Raw genomic sequence first — 23,144 nt, 5'->3', positions numbered from 1 at the left:
CCCTGGAGGTATTTAAGAGATGTGTAGATGTGGTGCTGAGGGACGTAGTTTAGTTGTGGTTTTGGCAGTGTTAGGTTGATGGTTGGACTCGATGACCTTAAGGGTATTTTTTAACCAAAAATGATTTTATGATTCTATGATCCCAAGATGTGTCTATTTTGTTCACCTAGCTGTGATATTGGCATGCTGCAGCCTTGTAGATCCAGGAGATAAGGGTGTTGCATTTGCTACTAAAAGACCATAAGCATTGTGTTAATACACCAATGTAGGGCACAGGATTTGCCTTGATATGAGCAAATTTTAGCTTGTTTTAGCTGTGACAGTGATTTGCTAATGCTCACTTAACTTTTGCCTAGTGGTATTTGTGCAGCTAAACTATATACAAATAGGAAATACATTTAAAAAAAACCCCAAAACTGACCAGACACCAAACTAAGAAATATGAACACTGTATATTCATTAGGGCAGAGGGGCTGCTGTGTAATTTATCGGTGCTGAACGTGTATATGTGTTGTGAACCTCACTGTTGTTTCTGAGGAAGACTGAAGACTGACGACCCAGCAAGACATGAAAGGCTGAGATGCAACCCAGTAAAAAACAGCAGGTTCTAGGTGGTTTATGTATACCACTTGTAACTGTTATTTTTCCTGTAACAATCATATAATAAGGACTATAAGTGTTAATATAATTTGAATTAGACCAATAATTGTAGGTCTATCTTTGTGGTCAATATAGACAGTAATTGTTGGCCTATATTTTTTTGCCAATTATTGACTAGGTCAATAATTGTTGTCAATAATCCTTGTACTGTTAAAACATCACTTAAGCTATGAGTAAATTCTTGGCTCTCCATGTAAGGTGTGTTCCCCTTGTTTGCCCATGATAGAGAAGGAAATTAAATGAAATAACTCACAAAAATCTTGCGAATATTGCATTCGTACCTGCCTGTGTTTTGAAGGAAGTGAAATTAACTTTGTTTCTCAAACCTGATAATTATGCAAGGTAATACATGGCCAAATTACCCATAAATATTTCTAATTACTTTTAACAACTTCAGAGATCATTTCTGAAAGTGAGTCGTTGGGCTAATGAGATAGCGATGCTGTTAAGTCCTTAAGTGGTGTGCCACAGCCCTGCTAAGGACATGTGTGAGTCAAACCAGCTCTAATTTTGTGGTTTCCCTGTCATTCCTATCTCAGCACTTTTGCATCTGTCTGCTTTCACCTTTCGTCTCTCTTGGCTTTTGCTTGTGAGCTGTCTGGAGCTCAGTGATACTGTCGTGCAAGAGAGCCAGTCGTGCCGCTGCACTGTACCAAAGTGCTGCTGTCTATCAAGGGCAATATTTTTCTCCTGTGTGCAGTAAAAAGGTGTACGATACAACCGTTAGCGTCGTTGACATTTGACCTGCGTGAAACTGGAGCCTTGTGTGGAAAAATCATGGAAGATTCTGGGGCTGTTTAAAAAAAACAACTTCCCAAAAAACTCCCCCAAACCCCTTTTCATTAGGAACAATGGCTGGAAATTTATTTCATTGAAGGCTTTAGCTACCTTAAATTGGTCAAATAGTCAAGACACTCACTTTTTCTGCAACTTTGGACCCCTGAGGCATTAAATAGCTCATGAAAGAGTTAAGTTCTATAGTGTAATTGCAGAAATAGCTTTAAGTAGACGTTAATTTGTTTACAAAACTTTGCTTTGCACATAGAGAGAAGTTTGATTAGTGCAAAATCCTTGATGCTTCATATTGAAACATCACGTTCTAATGCATGCACATTTTTGTTTGACATCAGTCATTGCAGACTTATATCCCTCAGGCAAAGTAGGGAAGGATTTTTTCTACAAACATCAGTTTGTAAGGGTGATGAAAGGCACAGGAACTGATCACCAAATCTGTGACTGTTAGAGGTATGTGCTGTTTGCTAATGACTAGATTTTGATGAGACTGTCTAATTGCTGCCTGAGATAAGGCAACAGTACAACTTTGCCAAGGACTAACAATGGCCCAACTCTTGTGACTTGTTTAAGTTTGGTATCAACAGTTATGGGTTTGGCTTTTTTTTGAGGTCTTTAAAGTTCATTTGCTTTTTCAGTTGTCAACATTTATTGAGTGATATCTGCAGCCAAGTTTTGTAGACTGACATCTTTCTTCTAAGTTCAGGTGCAGTCATCTTGTTACGTACAAAATAACGTGATAGATTACTATGCAGGCAAATAGTATTGTCTTAATATTTGATCTTCTATTCCACTTGAGGAAGTTACCTACTGAACAAATTGCTCATCTTTTTTAGAAAGGTCTCTAGTGTAAGTTATTTAAATTAATGACTTCAATTCTCACTTCAAACACTTTTAATCTCTTCACTGTTAACTCCAATTCCTGAAACATTAACACCTCTTACTGTGTTCTTTTGTTTGAAACTCATTTTTCCACTATGTCCTGGTTTGAGGACATAGTTCTTCTGCTGAATTTGCTTTAAATGTCTTTACATCACCTACTGTTCCCTTTAAAGAAATACTCATACATTTACCCAAAAGCTTATCATTCTTTTGGATGAGATGGCCTTTCCTCTTCTTGATATGCTTGATGTATCTTCCTGCTGCCTTAAGTTCCTGAGTGTAGAACTGCAGTGGAGAAGGTCATTTCAGATGCTCAAAGAAGTAAATGTTTTCTCTGTCACGGTGAATAGCATGCGAATTCCTCCCTGTTCTCCCAACATCAGTCCAGTGAGGTGCCTCAGGCTTTCTCTGTTTGGAGAACAGACCTATCATTATTCATTACAGCTTTTGGGAAGCTTCCAACTAAGGAGTAAAGCAAAGAAAATCTTTGGCAAGTACAGACCAGCTCTGCAGAAACAAGGTGGGTTCCTCGTTCATGAAGCACATCCTGGGAGAAATCAACAGTGCCACATCTTTTTCCATGAGCACCTTGCTTTGGGTTAGGCTCTGGGGCTCCTGTTGCACAGGCCTCCAGCACTGACAGCAAAAAAACCTCCCCCCTTCTGCTCAGAGGGGTTTAATCCTCAAAGGAATAGCTAGTGCAGATTCATGGTCAGCCTCTTTCTGGGGATGTGTTTGGATGATAGCGAATAGGGGCCAAAGCTAAATTGGGGCATGAAGCAGACAGTTTGCCATTAAGGATCTGTTTGAAGACATAACTGTACCCACACAATATGTTTAAATTTGTTTTTTTTCCCCTGAGCACCTGGAGGGCCATCCTGACCAGCATGGTGGCACTCCCACCTCTGTTGTCCTGCACTAGAACAGCAATGAGATGCTCTGTGTTGTAGCTGTTATGTCATATTATGTCTCATGGATGACATCCATGTGTAGCTGGAGACAGTGAAGACTCACCTGTAAGATCTACAAGCTGGAAAAGGGATGGAAGAGGAGACATCCATTAAGTTCTTGTCAAACCTTTAGAAATGTCTCTCTGCAAACAACAGCTCATTCTCAGTCTGTGATGAGGATGATACCAGGAAGGTACGTTGATACTGGAGTGTGGTGAAACATTTAGCCAGCACTGAAGGAAGTCCCTGGACAAACAGTGAGGGATAATATTTAGCTGGGTGTGGTGGGTTGACCCTGCCTGGCTGCCAGGTACCCACCAAAGCTGCTCTATCACTCCCCCTCCTCAGCTGGACAGGGGAGAGAAAATACAACAAAAGGCTCGTGGGTCGAGATAAGGACAGGGAGAGATCGCTCTTGAACTACCATCATGGGAAAAACAGACTCAGCCTGGGGAAATTAATTTAATTTATTGCCAATGAAATCAGAGTGGGATAACGAGAAATAAACCCAAATCTTAAGAAGACCTTGCACCCACCCCTCCTTTCTTCCCAGGCTTTACTTGACTCCCAGTTTTCTCAGGGACAGGGAATGCAGGTTGTGGTCAGTTCATCACATGTTGTTTCTGCCGCTCCTTCCTCCTCACGGGGAGGACACCCCACACTCCTCCCCTCCCACAGGAGACAGTCCTTCAAGGACTCCACCAGGAGTCCTTCCCATGTGTCCTGGTTTGAGGTAAAACAGGACCAATTTTGTTCAGTAACTTTGCTTCTTAGCTAAGCCTCTTCTAACTACTGAAATTAACAGCATATTGTGCAGACACTGTTCGCTCTCAGAGTAATGACCTATGTTTACAGCTGATGCCCAGGCACGGTATGCAGAGAGGCTCTTGCTTATACTTTTTGCTGTAACAGCCAAGGCCAACCAACTTTGTTATTTGCCCCATTGGAGGGTCGGAAGCAGAAAAGCATAGAGGGGTCCCACCTGTGGTGAGGAGCGGACAGGACAGGTGACCCAAACCTGACCAACAGGGTATTCCATCCCATCTGCCTCATGCTCAGTATAAAAGCTGAGGGATCAAAGGGTCATCTCTGTTTCTTCAATGGCCATTGTCCGAGAAGGACTCTGTCTGCCTTTGATCCCAATGTGTGTGTTCCTGAATCCAGTTCCCATCCATCACTGAGTCCAGTCTAGGACTTTCCCAGTGTCAACTGGTGACGTGATCATCATCCTGGGAGCTTGATCCATTTTTTTTTTTTATATTTTGTTACTTCCTTTTTATTATTTTATTATTAATTTTTCATTAAAGTAGTTCAGTTCCTTCTAAACTCATAAGTCTCTTTCTCTCTCTCCCCCCTCTTCTTGGAGAGAGAGGCGGGGGAGACCATCTGTCGTTTTTCCTCAGTTGCAAGTCCAGCCCAACCCACGGAAGATTTATTGATGCCCAATGAGGGGCTCAAGCAGGGCTGAACCAGGGCTCTGATAGATTGCCTGAGTAGTTTAAATTCTAGCTTCCCCAGAGATTCTTCTCAAATTGTTCCAGCATGAGTCCCTTCCACAGGGAACAGACTGCTCCAGTGTGGATCACCTGCAGGGTCACAAGTCCTACCAGCAAACCTGCTCCAGGGTGGGCTCCTCTTTCCACAGATCTGAAGGTCCTGCCAGGAGCTTGCTCCAGCGCAGGCTTCCCACAGCATAACAGCCTCCTTCGGGCAGCCACCTGCTCCGATGTGGGGTCCTCCATGGGCTGTAAGTGGATACCTGCTCCACTGTGGACCATCATGGGCTGCAGGGGGCAGCCTGCCTCACCATGGTCTTCACCACGGGCTGCAGGGGAATATCTGCTCCAGTGCTTGGACCGCCTCCTCCTCCTCTTTCTTCACTGACATTAGTGTCTCCAGAGTTGTTTCTCTCACATGTTCTCACTCCTCTCTCCTGCTACAGTTGCCCAGTTGCACAGCATCTTTTCCCCCTTCTTAAATGTGTTTTCACAGAGGTGCTACCACCGTTGCTGCACCATTGCTCGGCCTTGGCTGGTGGTGGGTCTGTCTTGGAGCTGGCTGGCACTGGTTTTATTGGACACAGGGGAAGCTTCTAGCAGCTTCTCAGAGAACCCATCCCTGTCGCACCCCCTGTCCACACCATCCATCACATCAACACTGTGCTTTTGTTATCCACCAACCTATTAATTCCCAGACTGCATTAGTAGGTCTCTGCCTCTTTTTCTGCATCAATTTGTGATCCCTCTCTTCTCTGAGTGACACAACTGGACTGACATCCAAAAACAGTCATGGGAGGGGGTCACAACAGGCACACAAGATGTTAAGTTGTAGGACAGTGGAAACGGAGGGCAGGGTGCTCCAACTCTCGGCTGATGCATCATCCAAAGGCAAGGTCTTTGGCCTACATATGCATATCTAGCCTGGTTGTGGATGAGGTGAGCTTTTCTGGGACTGCAGAGACTTTCTAGGAGGTCCCTGTATCTTGTATGACCCTTTTCTGTGTGAATGGGAATCTGTGATTAGGCTGTCTTGCATGCAAAATGAAGGTAGCTCTTCACAAAGAAGTTTTGCCCTGAAAAGAAGCCAAAGAGTTTCTTCCAGCTGAAGATCAAGAAGCTCCTCAGATGCTCATCCACGCTCTTCCTGCAGAAATCCTGTTTGTGGATAGTCCACCACAGCCTGGAGTAGCAGGGCAGAAACCCAGGGATGAATGGCTGCAGGCACAAAATCCAAATCCTGTTGGGGCAGAGACCAGGAGATGTTCAAGCTCTGGACCTTCACTTCACTACATGTCATCTCCAGGTATTTTGACAGATATCCAGTTACAGCTCATTTTTCCAACTTCCCTTGTCAGCATATTTACACATGTGTTTTGTAGCATTAAAAAATCAATTAATTACCAGTGAGACACATAAAGTTGTCATAATTTTTGGCACTAAGGGCTCTATTGGGGCAGGTAACACATTTCCGAAAGCACATTTGATCACAGAACAATAGACATTATACAAAATTCATGCTTTATAGAGAATATTTACTGTCTCGGTCATCAGGGATGTGCAGTTGTAGCAACGGGGGGATGAAAGTGAACCGTTCATAAAGGGAACTGCACATCCCTAGGGAAAACATGCCATTTGCCAGAGATAATCCAAAAGCTTCCCATGACCTGTAGAAGGAAAGGGAGGCTCTTTTTCGCTTCCAAATCCATGAAAAGCAGAAGCATTGGCAGAAGTAGAACTTGCTTTTTGGCCCACACCAAACCCGGCGCAGCTCAGCCGAGGTCGCAACTCCCCCTCGTGGAATTACACTGTCTTTGCATGGAGTATTTTGTCAGACGCAACTGCATGAGTTTCTGTTTGACTTCCCTTTTCCCCTGTGTTTTCACTTGCTAAAACTCCTCTGCAGTGTGTACACGTTTCCATTCAAGGGATTTTTTTTGTTTTGGTTCATAGAAATAGCTTCAGAAGAATGCAAGACTTCTGACAGGGCAGGTTTTATGCAAAATATTTAATTGATTTATACACAGACAACCCTCTGAGTTTGGGGAGGGCACATATTTTATCTTCTAATATCAAGGTAAGTGGGGACACAGATAACAGATTGCAAGTAGGATGGCTTTTTGTCTCCCCAAAGAGACCTTCTCCAACATATCCAACATCAAGGTCACATTTTCACCTGGCAAAACCTACTATTCCCCTGTCTGCTTTTCTCCTTGTTCCCTCACCATGGTTTGTTCTTCTATTAAAAGTAGTTCAGGATGGGAGACAGTCCACCCCCCTGCTTTACCTCCAGGTCTTCGAAACCTGTTCCTGCCACAAGCACTTTGGAGTGTGGTTAAGGAAAACATTAGGTAAATACTAAGATGGTAAAACAATGCATTTTTTACAGCACAGTCCATAACAGCCATTTATTTCCCCAGTCGTTACACAGAATCATGGAATGGTCAGGGTTGGAAGGGACCTCTGGAGATCACAGTATCACAGTATCACAGTATGCTAGGGATTGGAAGGGACCTCAAAACATCATCCAGTCCAACCCCCCATCCAGAGCAGGGTCACCTACAGCAGTTCCACAGGACGGCGTCCAGGCACATTTTTAATATCTCCAGTGTGAGAGACTCCACAACCTCTCTGGGCAGCCTGTGCCAGTGCTCTGCCACCCTCACAGGAAAAAAGTTCCTCCTCATGTTTAAATGGAACATCTATGCTCAAGTTTGTGCTCGTTCCCTCTTCTCCTATCACTGGGCACCACTGAAAAAAGACTGTACCTATCCCCCTGGCACCCTCTCTTTAAGTATTTGTAAGCATTGATAAGATCCCCCCTCAGTCTTCTTTTCTCCAGACTGAAAAGCCCCAAATCCCTCAGCCTTTTCTCGTAAGAAGGATGTTCCAATCCCCTAATCATCTTTGTAGCCCTTTACTGGACCCTCTCCCTGTCTTGAACTGGTGACCCCGGAACTGGACACAGTAATACAGATGTGGCCTCCCCTGGGCAGAGGAGAGGGGGAGGATGACCTCCCTCGACCTGCTGGCCACACTCTTCTTGATGCAGCCTGGGATGCCATTGGGCTACTTGGCCACCAGGGCACATTGCTGCCTCATGGGCATACTGTTGTCCACCAGGACTCCCAGGTCCCTTTCCACAGGGCTGCTCTCCAGGAGGTCAGCTCCCAACCTGTACTCATGCATGGGGTTATTCTTCCCCAGGTGCAGTACCCTACACTTGCCCTTGTTGAACTTCATTAGGTTTCTCTCCGCGCAATTCTCCAGGCTGTCCAGGTCAGGCTGAATGGCAACACAGCCTTCCGGTGTGTCAGCCACTTGTAACATTTTTGTGTCATCAGCAAACTTGCTGATAGTACACTCTAACCCTTCATCCGAAGCTTCATCAAGCCTTAAAGGGTGAAGGACCCCCACAAGCAGCCTGCTCCCAGGGCTGCAGATGCACCCCCCCTTCTCAGGAAACACATGGATACAGTAGATCCCAGGATGGGAACGTGCTGAGATGTGTCCACCACTGGCTGGGCTACAGAGGATGTTCAGGGACAGGCTCAACCCCAAAATCAAGTCACAACCTCATGACCCACAGCCCAGAACAACATTTGGAAGAGGCGAGAGCTGCCGCATTGATGTCTCAAAGGCTGAAATGAGAGGAAGTTGGGAAGCTGTGGGGCAGATGAAAAGACCAACGTGAGCAGGAGGCCCACAACCGTCTTTGCAGGGGGATTCCCCAGCCCAAATCCCAAACACATCTTGCTGGACCATCTTGCAACCAACTTCTGCAGGGTACAGTCTCAGCTGTGCCATGCGAGATCCACCTCGCACCCCAGGATGCCATTCTGCTTTTAGATTAACTACAATTTATTGGCTCTCCCTACTAGTATCTTGGGGTCCATTTTCCACAGCATTATAGAAAGTTTCCGCTGTCTGAAGTTTTCTAAGGGCTCTTCACACTTCTTTTTAATTGTCGTAGAGTATTTGACCACAGATAGTATAAAACCCCAGCCCCACCCATTTTTATTTTCTTTCACTCTCCCTGTACTGCATTGCAAAGGTTAAGAGGTAACCTTTGGAAACAAAAGGGATAGTTTTATTGCCAGAGGCTGAGAGGGTCCAAAGGTACCAGCAGCCTTCTGAGCATCGCCGACTGATGTAAGCACCTGCAAGTGCATTTCTTGAAGGAGCAGCTGCGTTTCTGGAAATCCAGGTTTGTGTTTCTCTCTGTTGAAGCAATGGCTTCTTTGGCTGCTTCTGTAGGGAAGAGCTCTGAATGTTTTCTTAGCCCTCTGTTTCCTGGGAGGCTTTGTGTTGCGTTGGTTTGGGAGTTGTCCTGAAAGATCTGGGAATTATCTGTGCTGAGCTCTGCTCTGTGTGTATTTTCGCACAGTGAACTGCTGCTTGGAGAGAGAGAACCCCCCCACACCTTTACAGCAATCTATTCTGAAGCCACACTTACTGTTAAATTTGGCTTTGGAGCTGAGTAGGTTAGGATTTAGAGGAGAGAAATCCACGTTCTGGCAGCGATGCGTGGACATACAGACCCTTTGGAAAGTGTCAAACAAGCGTTGTTATCATGTAATGGGCACAGATTCCGCACTCCACTTAGTCCACCTCTCTATTATTATTATTTTTTTTTCCTGTGGTATAATGCATTACTTTCATTTTTGTTGTTCACCCTTCTCTTTGCCGCTGCTTGTAGCTGCTGTGATCAGCGTGCAGCGTTTTTCTTCCTATTCAGGGTGTTTGTTGCTGCCTTTGCGTTTGTGATGGTGTTGGCGTTGCAGTCTCAACAGAGGCACTTCAAGCCTTGCTGTTTGTTTTCGTGCCTTGTTTTTTTTTTCTGCTTGTTTTACAATATGTTGTGCTTATTATTCTATTCTATTCTAGTCTAATCTAGTCTAGTCTAGTCTATGCTATGCTATTTTCCCTTTCCTATTTCCTTGACTCCCAAGCATATCAGTTTTTATAGCTCTATCAGACTCAGCTATGATAAAAAACCAAAGGGAAACCAGTTCCCTAGTTCTTTTGGCAGCAGAGGAAGACCTGAATATGGTGTGTGAAGGCTCAAAAAAAGAGGAAATTATGAAAATAAATTTGAAAGTGTGTCAAAATCTCTCATTAAGTGCTATAGGAATGGACTATATTGTGCCTCAAAAGGCTAAAAGAAGTAGGAACTGATTGGAACTCGATGATCTTCAAGGTCCCTTCCAACCTAAACCATTCTATGATTCTATGATTCTATGATATATCGTTAGCTGGCTAAGTGTTCAGCTTCTAACATAGTTTACTTTCCTGGTCTCCCTTTACTAACACTGATTTAAAACAGCCACCTCTGGATCATGATATGCTTTCTCCTCCTGTGAAAGAATATGTTGAGAAATTTTCAGTTGTCGTAGTTATTAAGACCAGCAAAAACTCTGAAAATCCTCCAGGAAGTTTGAATAGGCCCTAAAAAATGAGAGGTTCCATTTTGTATCGCCAAAAAAAAAAAAAAAAAAAAAAAAGTGTGTGTGGTGGGGAGGGGAGAAGTAAATTCCTGACCTACCTGGACACGTGGTGCAGAGCTTGTTCTGGTTTTCTAGGTCCAAGTCAAAGGAAAATCTTTCTTTTTTTTTTTAATTTTGATTTTTAAAAATTTAGGTTTTACTATTGCTAAAGGGAAACATTTCTATTTGAGTTTTATTTATTATAGTTATATATAGTTTTATGTCTATACATGTAAGGCGACAGAAAAAGAGGGGTTTGCTTCTATAAATCTTGGAAACTTCTGCTTTAAAATCACGGTTAATTTAGAAACTTTTATTTCTACTTTCAGTAAAAATATTTGAGAAAAAAAAATGGTTAAAGTATTTCCAAAGTGAAAGATTTAATTTAGAAATACCAATGTGTCGTCTTTGATTTTTTTTTGTTTGGTTGGGGTTTATTTTTTGTTTGGTTGGTTTGGTTTCGGGGTTTTTGTTGTTGTTTTTGGTGGTGGTTTTTGGTTTCTTCTTTAAGGCAGAATTTACGTTCTGGGTTTTTCTATCCGTATTGTCTTTGCCTTTTAACTCCAAGGAGCCATCTCAAGTCCTGTTACTGGTACTACCAATGAGACACACCTCTGCCCAGTTCAAGAATTGCTTACTTCATAACCAATACCTATTGTTGGAGTGTCTCCATACAGACCGTAAGAACAATTGTAGGACGTCTCTGGCTGCTGGATCACTCCCCGGGTTCATCTGGGGTGCAGCTAAGAATGTGGGTAGTGCACGTAAGCAGGCAACAAGATGTTGGAGTGAACCTGGGTATGACGTAACTCAACTGTGCAGACCCCCATGTCATTTATTTTGCATTCAAACATAGACTTTTGTCTTCCACGTAGGTATGGGGCTTTTGGTCCAGCTGACAGCAGTCACCTTCATCTTGGTATTGGTATCTACGCACCACCTCACTGCAGGTAATTTTCACAGAATCACAGAATTTTCAGAGTTGGAAGGGACCTCGAGAGATCATCTAGTCCAACTCCCCTGCTAAAGCAGGATTGCCCAGAGCACATTACTCAGGACTGCATCCAGGCGGGTCTTGAAAATCTCCAGGGAAGGGGACTCCACAACCTCCCTGGGCAGCCTGTGCCAGTGCTCTGTCACCCTCACCGTAAAGAAGTTTTCCCGTGTATTTGAACGGAACTTCCTGTGTTCCAACTTGTGCCCATTGCCCCTCGTCCTGACACTGGGAACCACTGAAAAGGGCCTGGCTCCATCCTCCTTCAACCCACCCTTTAGATACTTATACGCCATAATAAGGTCTCCCCTCAGCCTTCTCTTCTCCAGGCTAAAGAGTCCCAGCTCTCTCAGCCTTTCCTCATAAGGGAGATGCTCCAATCCCTTAATCATCTTAGTTGCCCTAAAAGTTGCTCTGTAAAAGATTAATTTCACTCTGTACTTAATCTATTTTAGAGATTACGAATAGTTTTGAACTGATGCACCCTATGACTTTCTTCTCCGCTGAAGGAGGTCCAGATTTAGATGATTTCTTTGGATTTCCCATGAACAGATGCATGTTCTGGGATTCAGTGTGCTTGACTGTAGACATTACAACTGAACACCTGAGAGCTATTTATCTAAGGTACCTGTGTGGTCAATAGCAGAAGATGGGCCCTTCCAGAGCATAACATAACTGATTTGTCTCAGATTCCCATACTCCCCAGGAAGGAATCACTCTGAAGGGAAGGCAATTTCTCCATGCTTTCTCTACAAGATGATTGCCTCAACAAGATACTTAATCTTTTAGGTGGCTAAAAATTTGAGATGAACATACTTAGAAAACCTAATATTGTCAACACTACGAAGGGAGGTGGTAAGGTAATTTTGACTTGCATAATGCATTGGATGCTGGTAATTTGAAATGGGTATGGCTTTTAATGACTTGTATTTCAAATGCATCCATGTGCTTTTGTTCATCCTCAAATTTGAGGATCAGAGCTATGGGAGGATGCACTAATGCCATGGCATAAGAGCTGCAATTTCAGTGGGGAAAGAACTTACAGGGCATCGTAAATGCAAAACTTCTTGCAGACATCTTTCTCCTTAGCCTTTAAAACCTCTGTAGTTGCTGAGCACAGTTCACCCTTCTGTCTCTCCTGTAGGTGGTGGTCATGATCCATTGCTTGTCTTGGATGGTTATGAGGATGGCGGTATTCGACTCAAATGTTTTTCTGAGAGGTTGTTTTCTGAAGTCCAGGTGTTGTGGACAGATGGTAGAGGAGATAATCTCACCGGGACTCCTCTCACCACTGGCACCACAACTGCTACTGCCAGCAGCTCCATCATTCTAAAACCAGGATCTGGAAACTCTGTGTCCTGCAGAATAATTGATAAACTGCTGAAAACATCAACAGAATCTTCGGTGGTCATTGCGGGTGAGTATGAGCTTGTGTCCTGGGAGGAAAAATGGTAAGCTCATGCATACAGGGCAGATTTCCCCAGGAACCCAAATTTCTAGTGGGATAATCAATTTTAATAGAAGTTTTCTTCTTGTGATACTTCTTGGTCTTTGCACTAAACCACCATTAGTTTCCATGGGCAACTCCCAAACATTGTCAAAATATTCATAATAAAAACACCCTTCCATGGGTGTGATGCCATCTGGGAGAAATGAAATCTTGTTGTCAAGTGGTGCTTATTCTCACAAGGGTAGAGGATGCTGTTCCATCTCTCTCTCTCATTCTCTCTCATTTTCTTCCACTTCTGTTTCTATTACTATAACATCTACTATTCTATTCTATTCTATTCTATTCTATTCTATTCTATTCTATTCTATTCTATTCTATTCTATTCTATTCTATTCTATAACACAGTGGTTTACACAAATCCCTGATGGTGCTTTTTAAAATAGTCTAGGGATGTGAAAGTCCTAGTGAACTGCTCCTACAGGTGTCTAGGAATGAAATTTAGATCCAAATCAGTTTTCTTTCACTTTAGGCATGTAATCAAAATATAAAGTTGATTATTCGAGGAAAGATATAACTGATCATCTGAAATAATTTGCAGATATCTTCTTTCCTGCCACTTCCCCTTGGCTGGCGGCTTTTGTCGTGATCCTGCTGTTGGGCATATTCCTGGTTATCGCTGCAATTTATAAATTCAAAAGTAAGTGCCACTCTTAATGCTGATGAATGTTGCATACAATCCATTTGAAAGGCAACATCACCATGTACAGAATTATCTGGGGAAGAGGGTACAGGGTTATGAACAATCACCCTCGTGATTCTTCAACCATGGCTTTTTACTATATTTTTACTTTCCCAGCATATTCAGTTTTAGGCATCTCTTAAATACTCCAACATCTTGGGGTATAGACCTGTACAATCAAATTTTCCAATATGAATTGAAATATTGCTATAGTGAAATTATTGTTGCAATATAATCTCATTGAAATAAGCAATTTTTGCAAATAACTGAAGTATGTTCATGTACCCAAATGTATCATTGACAATTTATTTCATTTATAGCTTAATTTAAGTCATTTTATTGCTTTATAAGCTATTTTCTAACTAAGAGAGTTCTACAACACAAACCTGTCATCAAGACAGGGTGCCAAGTCTGCATTATTTCTGCTTTCAGCATCACTAGTTTTATTAATTTGTTCTGCATGATTTCTCATTATTTTAATGGAAGATAGAAGTACATGCAAATCAAGATATTTTGAAAATAGTTTCCATACCAAGCATGACCACCATAAAATATGAAGTTTTGTTCGAAAAACTAGAAGCAAGAAGAAAGTATTAACATTTTCCCTCTCCCTGCCTCTTTTCTCTCTCTCTCTCAGAGAACACTAAGACAACTACTCGTGAACGTAAGTCCTATTATTACCATATTAAAAAGTCATATTAATACTATATTTTGCCATGAACATCTTGAAAGATACGTGCAACAGTAGGAATGTTGGCCAGTGGTATAAACCGTGGGACTTAAGAGTTGTGTTCCTAAGTTTGTTTTATGACAGAGACTCCAATAGATTGGGCCTTTCATTGACGTTGTCTACCTGCAGACTCCAGCTAGGTTGTCTTTGTGGAGTAAGTCACTTTACATTCAGCCTACACAGAAAGACTGTCCCACTGCTGATGCCTGCTCCTAATGAGAAATGAGGGAATTCTTACATCCCATTTAACCTCAGTTTTTCTGCCTCCAGATGTTGAAAGAAGTGGTAAAAAGCTTTTGGTATGGGTCACCTTTTGTGCAAAAACTTTCACAAGTTTTTTTCCCCCTGACCCACCATCTACCTAAAGTTTACCATTTTCAGAAAAATGTCTTTTTGACAGTTCCCAAGCTGTCACGTCCAGGCTCCTTAAAGCAGTAGAACATTTTCTAGTGCCCTTATGCAAAAAATATGATAAAAAGAGTCTTCGAACACCCCAAATACCATGTTGGAGTGTGGATAAAGCTGCTACATGGATGTGATTAAGCAGGGCATAGAAGTCGCAGCTTGATTGGGCCGGAAGGTGTATCCACAGATCAGTTTTTCCCTGCCAAGACCCTCTCCACCTTTCAGTAGATGCAGTATTTTCAATATGAAATTGTTTCCTGTGAAAACATGTGAGACCCCACCTGGAATATTGCATCCAGTTCTGGAGCCCTCAACATAAGAAGAACATGCACCTGTTGGAGTGGATTCAGAGGAGGGCCACAAAGGTGATCAGAGGGTTGGAGCACCTCTGTTATGAAGACAGGCTTGAGAGAGTTGGGATGGTTTAGGCTGGAGAAGAGAAGGCTCCAGGGAGGCCTTATAGCTACCTTCCAGTATCTGAAGGGCACCTACAAGAAAGCTGGAGAGGAACTTTTTACAAGGACATGTAGTGATAGGATGAGGGGGGAGTGGCTTCAAACTGGAAGAGAGGAGAATTAGATTAGATACCAGGAAGACATTTTTCACTATGAGGGTGATGAGGCACTGGAACATGTTGCCCAGAGAAGCTGCGGCTGCCCCATCCTTGGAGGTGTTCAAGGCCAGGTTGGATGGGGCTTTGAGCAACCTGGTCTGGTGGGAGGTGTCCCTGCCCATGGCAGGGGGGTTGGAACGAGATGATCTTTAATCCCTTCCAACTCTAACCTTTCTATGACTCTACAATTTTTTTAAATGTAAACCTGATTGTTTGTCTGAATATTTACATCAATTTCTGAACAGTTTGAGCTTCAGCATGAGATTTTAGGTTTTTTTAAGGACTTCTGACTTACAGAAGAAAAGCAGAATATATCTGGTGGCTGTCTTATACTGATGGTAACTCTAAAGGAAAGAAAATGTCCCTTTGCCATAATTGAGGAATAAACTGCTGCCCCAGGGACTGATCTCAGAAGTTTCCATACAGACAAAAATGTTTGGAAATTAAGAAAAAAATAAAGGGCATGTGGGAACAAATCTATGGAGACTTTTATTAAAACTTGCATCCAGTCATCTCTGAAACACTTCTCATCCATTTCTCAGATTTTTGCCACCTATCAGATGATAAGTCAGTATGACTTGTGAAGTAAAACTGAGTATATACTAAATTATCAGAGAACAGAAAAGAGTCTTTTTACTGTGAAGATACTTGAATGTTGGCTCAGGTTGCCCTGGAGAGGTTGCAAAGTCTCCATCCTTGGAGACAATCAAAACCCAACTGGGCACAGCACTAGGACAACCCTGCTTGATCAAGGTGGGTGGACTAGATGGGTCTCAAGAGGTTCCCTTCCAACCTCAACTCTTCCATGACTCTGTAAAATGTGATCTTACCTGCTGGTCGCTAAATGGCCAGGAGTTTGAAACAACAGAGAAAACAAGGCCAGATGTCACAGTGTTTTGTGTTTGATCTCTAGTATCTTTGTTTCAAATGTTGCAACAAACTGGCTTAACTTGAAGAAACAAGGTTTTTATTTGGGTTTTTTTTTTTTTTTTTTTTGGTCAATGACTGTACTGTACTTGTTTAAACCAATTCCATAAAAAATAATTTACTTTTGGAATTTAATTACCTAGTATTCAAATAAAACCAAAAATTTATGCATTAAAATACATATATACTGGATTACTGGATCCAGCTCTGGAGTCCCCAGCATAAGAAGGACATGGACCTGCTGGAGTGCGTCCAGAGGAGGGCCAGGAGGATGATCTGAGGGCTGGTGCACCTCTCCTATGAGGGGAGGCTGAAAGAGTTGGGTCTGTTCAGCCTGGAGAAGAGAAGGCTCCGGGGAGATCTTATTGCAGCTTTCCAGTGCCTAAAGGGGGCCTACAGGAGAGCTGGGGAACGACTTCTTACTAGGATATGTAGCAATAGGATGAGGGGGATTGGCTTTAAACTAGAAGAGGGCAGGTTTAGATTAAACATTAGGAAGAAGTTTTTCACTTTGAGGGTGGTAAGGCACTGGAACAGGTTGCCCAGCGAGGTTGTTGAGGCCCCATCCCTGGAGGTGTTCAAGGCCAGGCTTGATGTGGCCTTGGGCAACCTGGTCTGGTGGGAGGTGTCCCTGTCTGTGGCAGGGGGGTTGGAACTGGATGATCTTCAAGGTCCTTTCCAACCTAAACCATTCTATGATTTTATGATTCTATACAACTATATATTGTATAGGCCAATAGTATATACACATATACACACATATTTATATATATATATATATATAGGCCAAGAGCCTCCTGGCCTGCATCAGCAATAGGGTGGACATCAGGGCTGGGACAGTGATCATTCCCCTGTACTCAGCACTGGTGTGGCCCCACCACGAACACTGTGTTCAGTTTTGGCCCTTCACTATAAGAAAGACATTGAGGCACTGGAGCGTGTCCAGAGAAGGGCAACGAAGCTGGTGAGGGGTCTGGAGCACAAGTCTTGTGAGGAGTGGCTGAAGCAACTGGGGTTGTTCATCCTGGAGAAAAGGAGACTGAGGGGAGACCTTATCGCTCTCTACAACTACCTGAAAGGAGGGTGTAGGGAGGTGGGGGTTGGTCTCTTCTCCAAAGTCTCAAGTGATAGGACAAGAAGAAATGGCTTGAAGTTGTGCCAGGGAAGGTTTAGATTGGATATTAGCAAAAATTTCTTCACCAAAAAGGTTGTCAAACATTGGCACAGGCTGCCCAGGGAAGTGGTGGAGTCTCCATCCGTGGAGGTATTTAAAAGATGGATAGACATGGTGCTGAGGGACATGGGTTAGTGGTGGTTTCAGCAGTGTTAGGTTGATGGTTGGACTCAATGACCTTAAGGGTCTTTTCCAACCAAAATGATTCTATGATTCTCTACAAATTCTTGTGGCTTAATCACTTCTGTGTAAACTTTAAAACTGAATGTTAAGTGCTTGAAGAATTATTTTTGGGATATAAAAATATTTCTCTGTTCACAGAAAATGCACAAAAGGATATTCAAAAAGGTAAGCGTAAGAGATTTTTTTTCAGTGATTTCTATATATAATCTCTCTGATCCTTTAGAACGAGATGAAAGCTGAGCTCAGGAAATATTAATGACTGCTTTGCTTTTGTGAAATAAAATTTAAAAAAACCCATTGCTATACCTTTTATATTGAGCATTTAAAGATTATCAATGCCTACTGCAAAGAAGATGACTATTTCATGTAGAAGTTTGATCCATGGCTTGCATTTTTTTCGTAGTATTTGAGCTGGCAAATTGTTCTTTTGGTTAATTTGGGTAAATTAATGTGTTCTTACTTTGGGATCATGGTTCATGCTGAATTTCAGTCTGTAATAAAAGAAAGAATTAAGCTCTACAGCCTGAAAAATAATAAAAAAAAATAGTTTTCTGATCATTTTATAAAGACTGTAGACCAAGAAGACCGCTTTTACTGTGAAGAGCAAGTGGGCTGGGCATGCAAAATGGGCCAGAGATGTAGTAAATCCAGTAAAATTTTTGAAACTTTTTAGTACTCCTTATGGTACCATGGAGAAACAGCAATTGTAGCTTTTATAAAGCCATGTTCAAGATTATCTGGCCACGGTTCAGTTGTTTCAACATAAATACAAAGAACCAACCGCAGGTGGGTGTGCTTAAGGTCATTCAATTATATGTTTATGCTATTCAATCACACCCTTTTTAAAGTATTAGTTTTAGTATTTTCTCCTTAGTTCAGTCATCTGAATTACTTCATTTCCCAGCGGACCTGCTGGGAAGTAGCTTGGAGGAGAAGGATCTGGGGGTTGTGGTAGACAGTAAATTATCCATGGCCCAGCAATGTGCCCTTGTCGCCAAAAAGGCCAATGCAATCCTGGGCTGCATAGGGAAGAGTGTGGCCAGTAGGTCGAGGGAGGTCATTCTCCCCCTCTACTCGGCACTGGTGAGGCCACAACTGGAATACTGTGTCCAGTTTTGGGCTCCCCAGTTCAAGAGGGACAGGGAACTGCTGGAGCGAGTCCAGCGAAGGGCAACTAAGATGATTAAGGGCTTGGAGCATCTCCCTTATGAGGAAAGGCTGAGAGAGCTGGGACTCTTTAGCCTGGAGAAGAGAAGGCTGAGGGGAGACCTTATTATGGCATACAAGTATCTAAAGGGTGGGTTGAAGGAGGATGGAGCCAGGCTCTTTCCAGTGGTTCCAAGTAACAGGACGAGGGGCAATGGGCACAAGTTAGAACACAGGAAGTTCCGTTCAAATACACGGAAAAACTTCTTTACGGTGAGGGTGACAGAGCACTGGAACAGGCTGCCCAGGGAGGTTGTGGAGTCCCCTTCCCTGGAGCTTTTCAAGACCCGCCTGGATGCAGTCCTGAGTAATGTGCTCTGGGCAATCCTGCTTTAGCAGGAGAGTTGGACTAGATGATCTCTAGAGGTCCCATCCAACTCTGATGATTCTGTGATTCTGTGATTCTGTGATTTCACCGAGGTGAATTTCTTGACCCGTCCTTTTGTTCCCACTTTTAAGGAAGGTCCCAGCAAAATGAAGACAATAACTCTGGCTGCCTTATAGCAGGGGCGCATCTGGTTGTTTCTATGATTCTGGGATCATTTCATTTTATCTTAGTTCTTGTTATACAGAATACAGTGGAACAGATAGAAAATTCAATGTATTTGTGTTAAAAAAAAAAAAAAAATGAAGGAAATGGTGTTTTAATATTTAACCATAATCTCTTTCAGAGATAGATGATCTCAAAGATGAACTGGGTAAGAATGTATTTTGACTTCTCCATTATGTTGGTTTTGAGTATCTTTTGGTCAGAAGAGTCCTCTATATTTAAAAAAGTGATATGATATATATATGATAAAAAAGGGCCCATATTGAAAATGTCTTTCTATTCTAAAACTGGGGGTTTCAATTAAATTAGTGATATCTGGTGTTATTATCTTCAGTGTCACCTGGTTTTAGCTGTGAGTTTTACATATCTAGTCCAAGCTAATAATCTAGACTCCTTCTATGGGACGGGTATCTTCAGAGGACCATTTATCCCCCACCTATTTTGGAATTATATTCTGAACTTAATGCCAAGCCTCAGTTCCCTAAATGAAAATGTTCTATAACACTCAAATTCTCACTCACATTTTGTGGGGGTTTTGTCTTGAAAAATGTAACATCCTTTGCTATTTCTGGGTTTGTTGCTTTGTTTTTCAGTGGAGGAGAACGAAAGCCATCAGAAGGGTAAAATAACTTTTTTTTTTTTTTCTACTTTGCATTTAGTACCACACACTGTTCTTTTAGCCATACCCTGAGAGATGCTTTGCAGGTCACCATTCTAACGAAATAGTGGTGTTTTATGCAATTTTGACTACTAGAATTGGAAAATGCTCTCAGAACTTCACACTTGCAAAAATTAATTCCCCTATTCCAACCAACAAGATAACTGAAAAGATGTGTTATGTGTATATGTATACACAGTCTCTCTCTTTTTATCTATAGGTATATATCTATAAATGGAGAGAGTGTGTATATATATATTTAATATATATATTTATATTTTTTTTTATATATATATATTTATTGTTCCACTGCTAGAAAATATTTAAGTGGAACATTTTATTTATTGCAGCTCAGAACAAAATAATGACTAAAGCCTCTGATCACAGAATTAAAAAGAATATAATGGGAAAAATCCCAGTGTAAATCCTGCTGAACATTGAGAATAACAGGTCTTGACAAGCAACTGCGACAAGCTGTGTCCACAGGTGAAGCTAAGAACCAGATAAAGGATAACACTGGGTTTTATTTGTGTACAAGAGACAAATATAATGTCAACTTTTGTGCTATTGAGCGAGGTTTTACTCTTCTTCTCTTATGATGTTCTATGAACTATAAATATACTTGGGAGCTATTTGTTCTGAATCACTCCCTGATTGTTTCTCAGGAATATTTAATACATATTATTTAATACCAGAGAAAACTTATATAATGCATGTTTATTATTCCACAAAGATAAGCAGATTAATCAAATATATGTATTAATATATGTATAAACAGATATATAAACAGATTAATAAACAGATTAATCCTATATATGTAGATAACCTATATTTTAGTATTCCAAAATGCATAGTGAATGTGCCACAATTTGCCTGATTTATTCATCCTAACTTTTATTTTAATTTTGTTTCTTTGTAGCATATCAGGATATATCGTCCAAAATTGGTAAGAATACGAAGTTAACTTTTGTTCTTAAAAATGATTTAAATTCTTTGTGATCAGAAATACCATTTTGGAACTGAACTGTTCCACTGTTTGAGGGCTATTGCAGCACTTTGTTCTCTCCCACACTTGAACTTAGTTGTCTCTAAAAACCAGTGTTTATCTGACACAATCTTGGACTCCAGAACATCTGTTTCCATAATAAGAGAACATCTTTTCAGTCCTTTAAGTATTTAATTTTTGCTGTAGTCGAGTAGGAAACAGATTTTACTCCCTACAAACAAACTGATATTTTTGAAAGCAAGTAAAAAAACCCCCAAACCAAAAAACTTTTATATGCATTTTAACCGTTGGCCACGTGAAGCTCCTGTTTGTCATCTGACAGTGTCTGGAAGCATGGCCACAGGTCCTGTACATGCAGGTGATTCAGCTCACCTAAATAGTTATGTAAATTTTGGCTATTGAGGCAAAAGCTAAGTATTCTTGGCTCCCTCATAAAGAGATGAAGGCATCCAGGAGCAGTTTCAGAGAGGTGGTTGAAACAGCAGAGAAGAAACACTTTCTGATGTTCCATGCTCTTTCTTCTGACTCTACACGGAGCCCAGCTGACCAACTTGGGTTTAGACAACCTCCAGCCCTCCAAAGTTAAGCTAGCATCATTTCCTAAATCCTAGGCCTGATTATACTTAAGTATACTTGGAAATACTCTTATTAGCACAGATACCCTACAGAAGAGCCTTGCCATGCATGAGCATAACATGACTTTCTGTCCTTTTCAGAAAGAATCCAGAATGAACTGGGTGAGTTGAAAGCTGAAAATGAGTTTTATCAAATCTACACTCCCCCAATCCCATACTGTACTAAAATAAGGCATATTAACATTCTGCAGCAATTTTAATTAATCTTTCATTTCTTTTCTTGCAGACTTCAGAAGAGCTCAGAGCAATGCAGGTATGTCAAGTCTCGCCTTCCATTAACCTCATGTTCTTTCATGCACATACCAGAGTCTATCCCTCGTGTCACGAAAAACTCACAGGCTGTCAGAATTTGGGGAAATTTTGAAGCCCATTGATTGAAAGAGGCAGCTAGGTTTTTTTAGGCATCTCCCACCTACACAGTTCTTGGTGTCATGAGTTGAGGTGAATTGTTTCTGTACCAACTGGGACCTTTTTAGATGTTATGTGTATTTGAGAGATTTAGCTTTGTGTTTTATTCCAAAAAAGCTGGCTGCCTGACGGGTCTGACCAGAGACCCTGGATCCCCTCCATCAGAGCAAAGATGAATTAATAAAGGCACAGTGAAGCCAGAGAAGAGGCATGCCCTGCTGGATATTATTTCTGCTATTGAGGTTTTGTCTGACAAAAGCACACTGTATATTCCTGGGGTATTTAGTTGTTTGTTTCTTTTTTGCTTTTATTAACTATTTATTTAATTAATTTTATCTTTTCTCCCCTTTGCTCACTTCCTTTGAGATTAGTGTTATTTTCCTGAAAATCAGAAATAACGTGGTGTTTTGTTGTTTGTTTGTTTGTTTGTTTGTTTGTTTTTCTTTCTTTCTTTTCCCTTCCTTTCTCAAGTTAATATCACTCTGGATGAGAACTGCAAACATCCCAGCCTCATCATTAAGGAGAAAAACAAAGTCATGTCCTCAACCCAGAAAGAGAGCCTGCCTAAAGCGGTAGTGGTAGCTACTGAAGGGTTTTCTGAAAAGAAACATTACTGGGAAGTGGAGGTGGGGGACAAATTAGAGTGGGAGCTGGGTGTGGTGTGTGAGAAAACTAGAAATACACTGAGGAGCAACACAGTGAATACTTTACCAAAGGAAAATTTGCTCAGTCTGCAGTTTTCTCGGGGACAATACAGCTTAACTGGTGGGAACAGTATCAGAGATTGCACACCCTGCAGGGTGGTAGGTGTTTTCCTGGATCAGGAAGCTGGCACGCTTTCATTCTTTGATGTTGAAGAAAAGTGCCTTCTTGAGTCTCTCTTTTTTGAGCTCTCTGGGAATCTGTACCCATTCTTCAGTCCAGGCTCTGATGGCAAATGGTTGGGAGTACGCCCTGTGTACACTAAAAACACATTACCCTCTCTGTGACATTCTTCCACAGGCCCAGGAGGAGACTAATAAATTAATAATGTAGGGAATCAGACAGTATGTGAAAGCAGAGAGAAAGGTAAAAAAAAAAGTAATATCAGCTTTTAAAACCATAGTCAAGAATGAAATATTCTCTGAAGTACTTCTTAGGGATACATATTGTACAAAGAATGAATTTTGTAAAAACCCAGACCTGTCAAATGTTACAATT

The 23,144-nt window shown here is 41.7% G+C and overlaps 1 protein-coding gene across 1 annotated transcript; it reads left to right on the top strand.

The window, feature by feature from the left end:
• Positions 1-11,143: 11,143 nt before the first annotated feature.
• On the top strand, positions 11,144-22,979 carry LOC309682455 (butyrophilin subfamily 1 member A1-like; the record flags this gene model as incomplete). Its single annotated transcript, XM_082496546.1, has 8 exons — positions 11,144-11,216; positions 12,405-12,677; positions 13,309-13,407; positions 14,087-14,113; positions 21,618-21,638; positions 21,763-21,789; positions 22,416-22,603; positions 22,947-22,979. 8 exons carry the CDS (start codon positions 11,144-11,146, stop codon positions 22,977-22,979), a joined length of 741 nt encoding a protein of 246 aa, XP_082352672.1.
• Between the last annotated feature and the right edge of the window lie 165 nt (positions 22,980-23,144).

This window comes from Vanellus vanellus (genome assembly GCF_965231255.1).
Source record: "Vanellus vanellus genome assembly, chromosome: 29".
In the NCBI taxonomy this organism is placed as follows: Eukaryota; Metazoa; Chordata; class Aves; order Charadriiformes; family Charadriidae; genus Vanellus; species Vanellus vanellus.
This window is presented reverse-complemented; position numbering and strand designations above follow the sequence as displayed.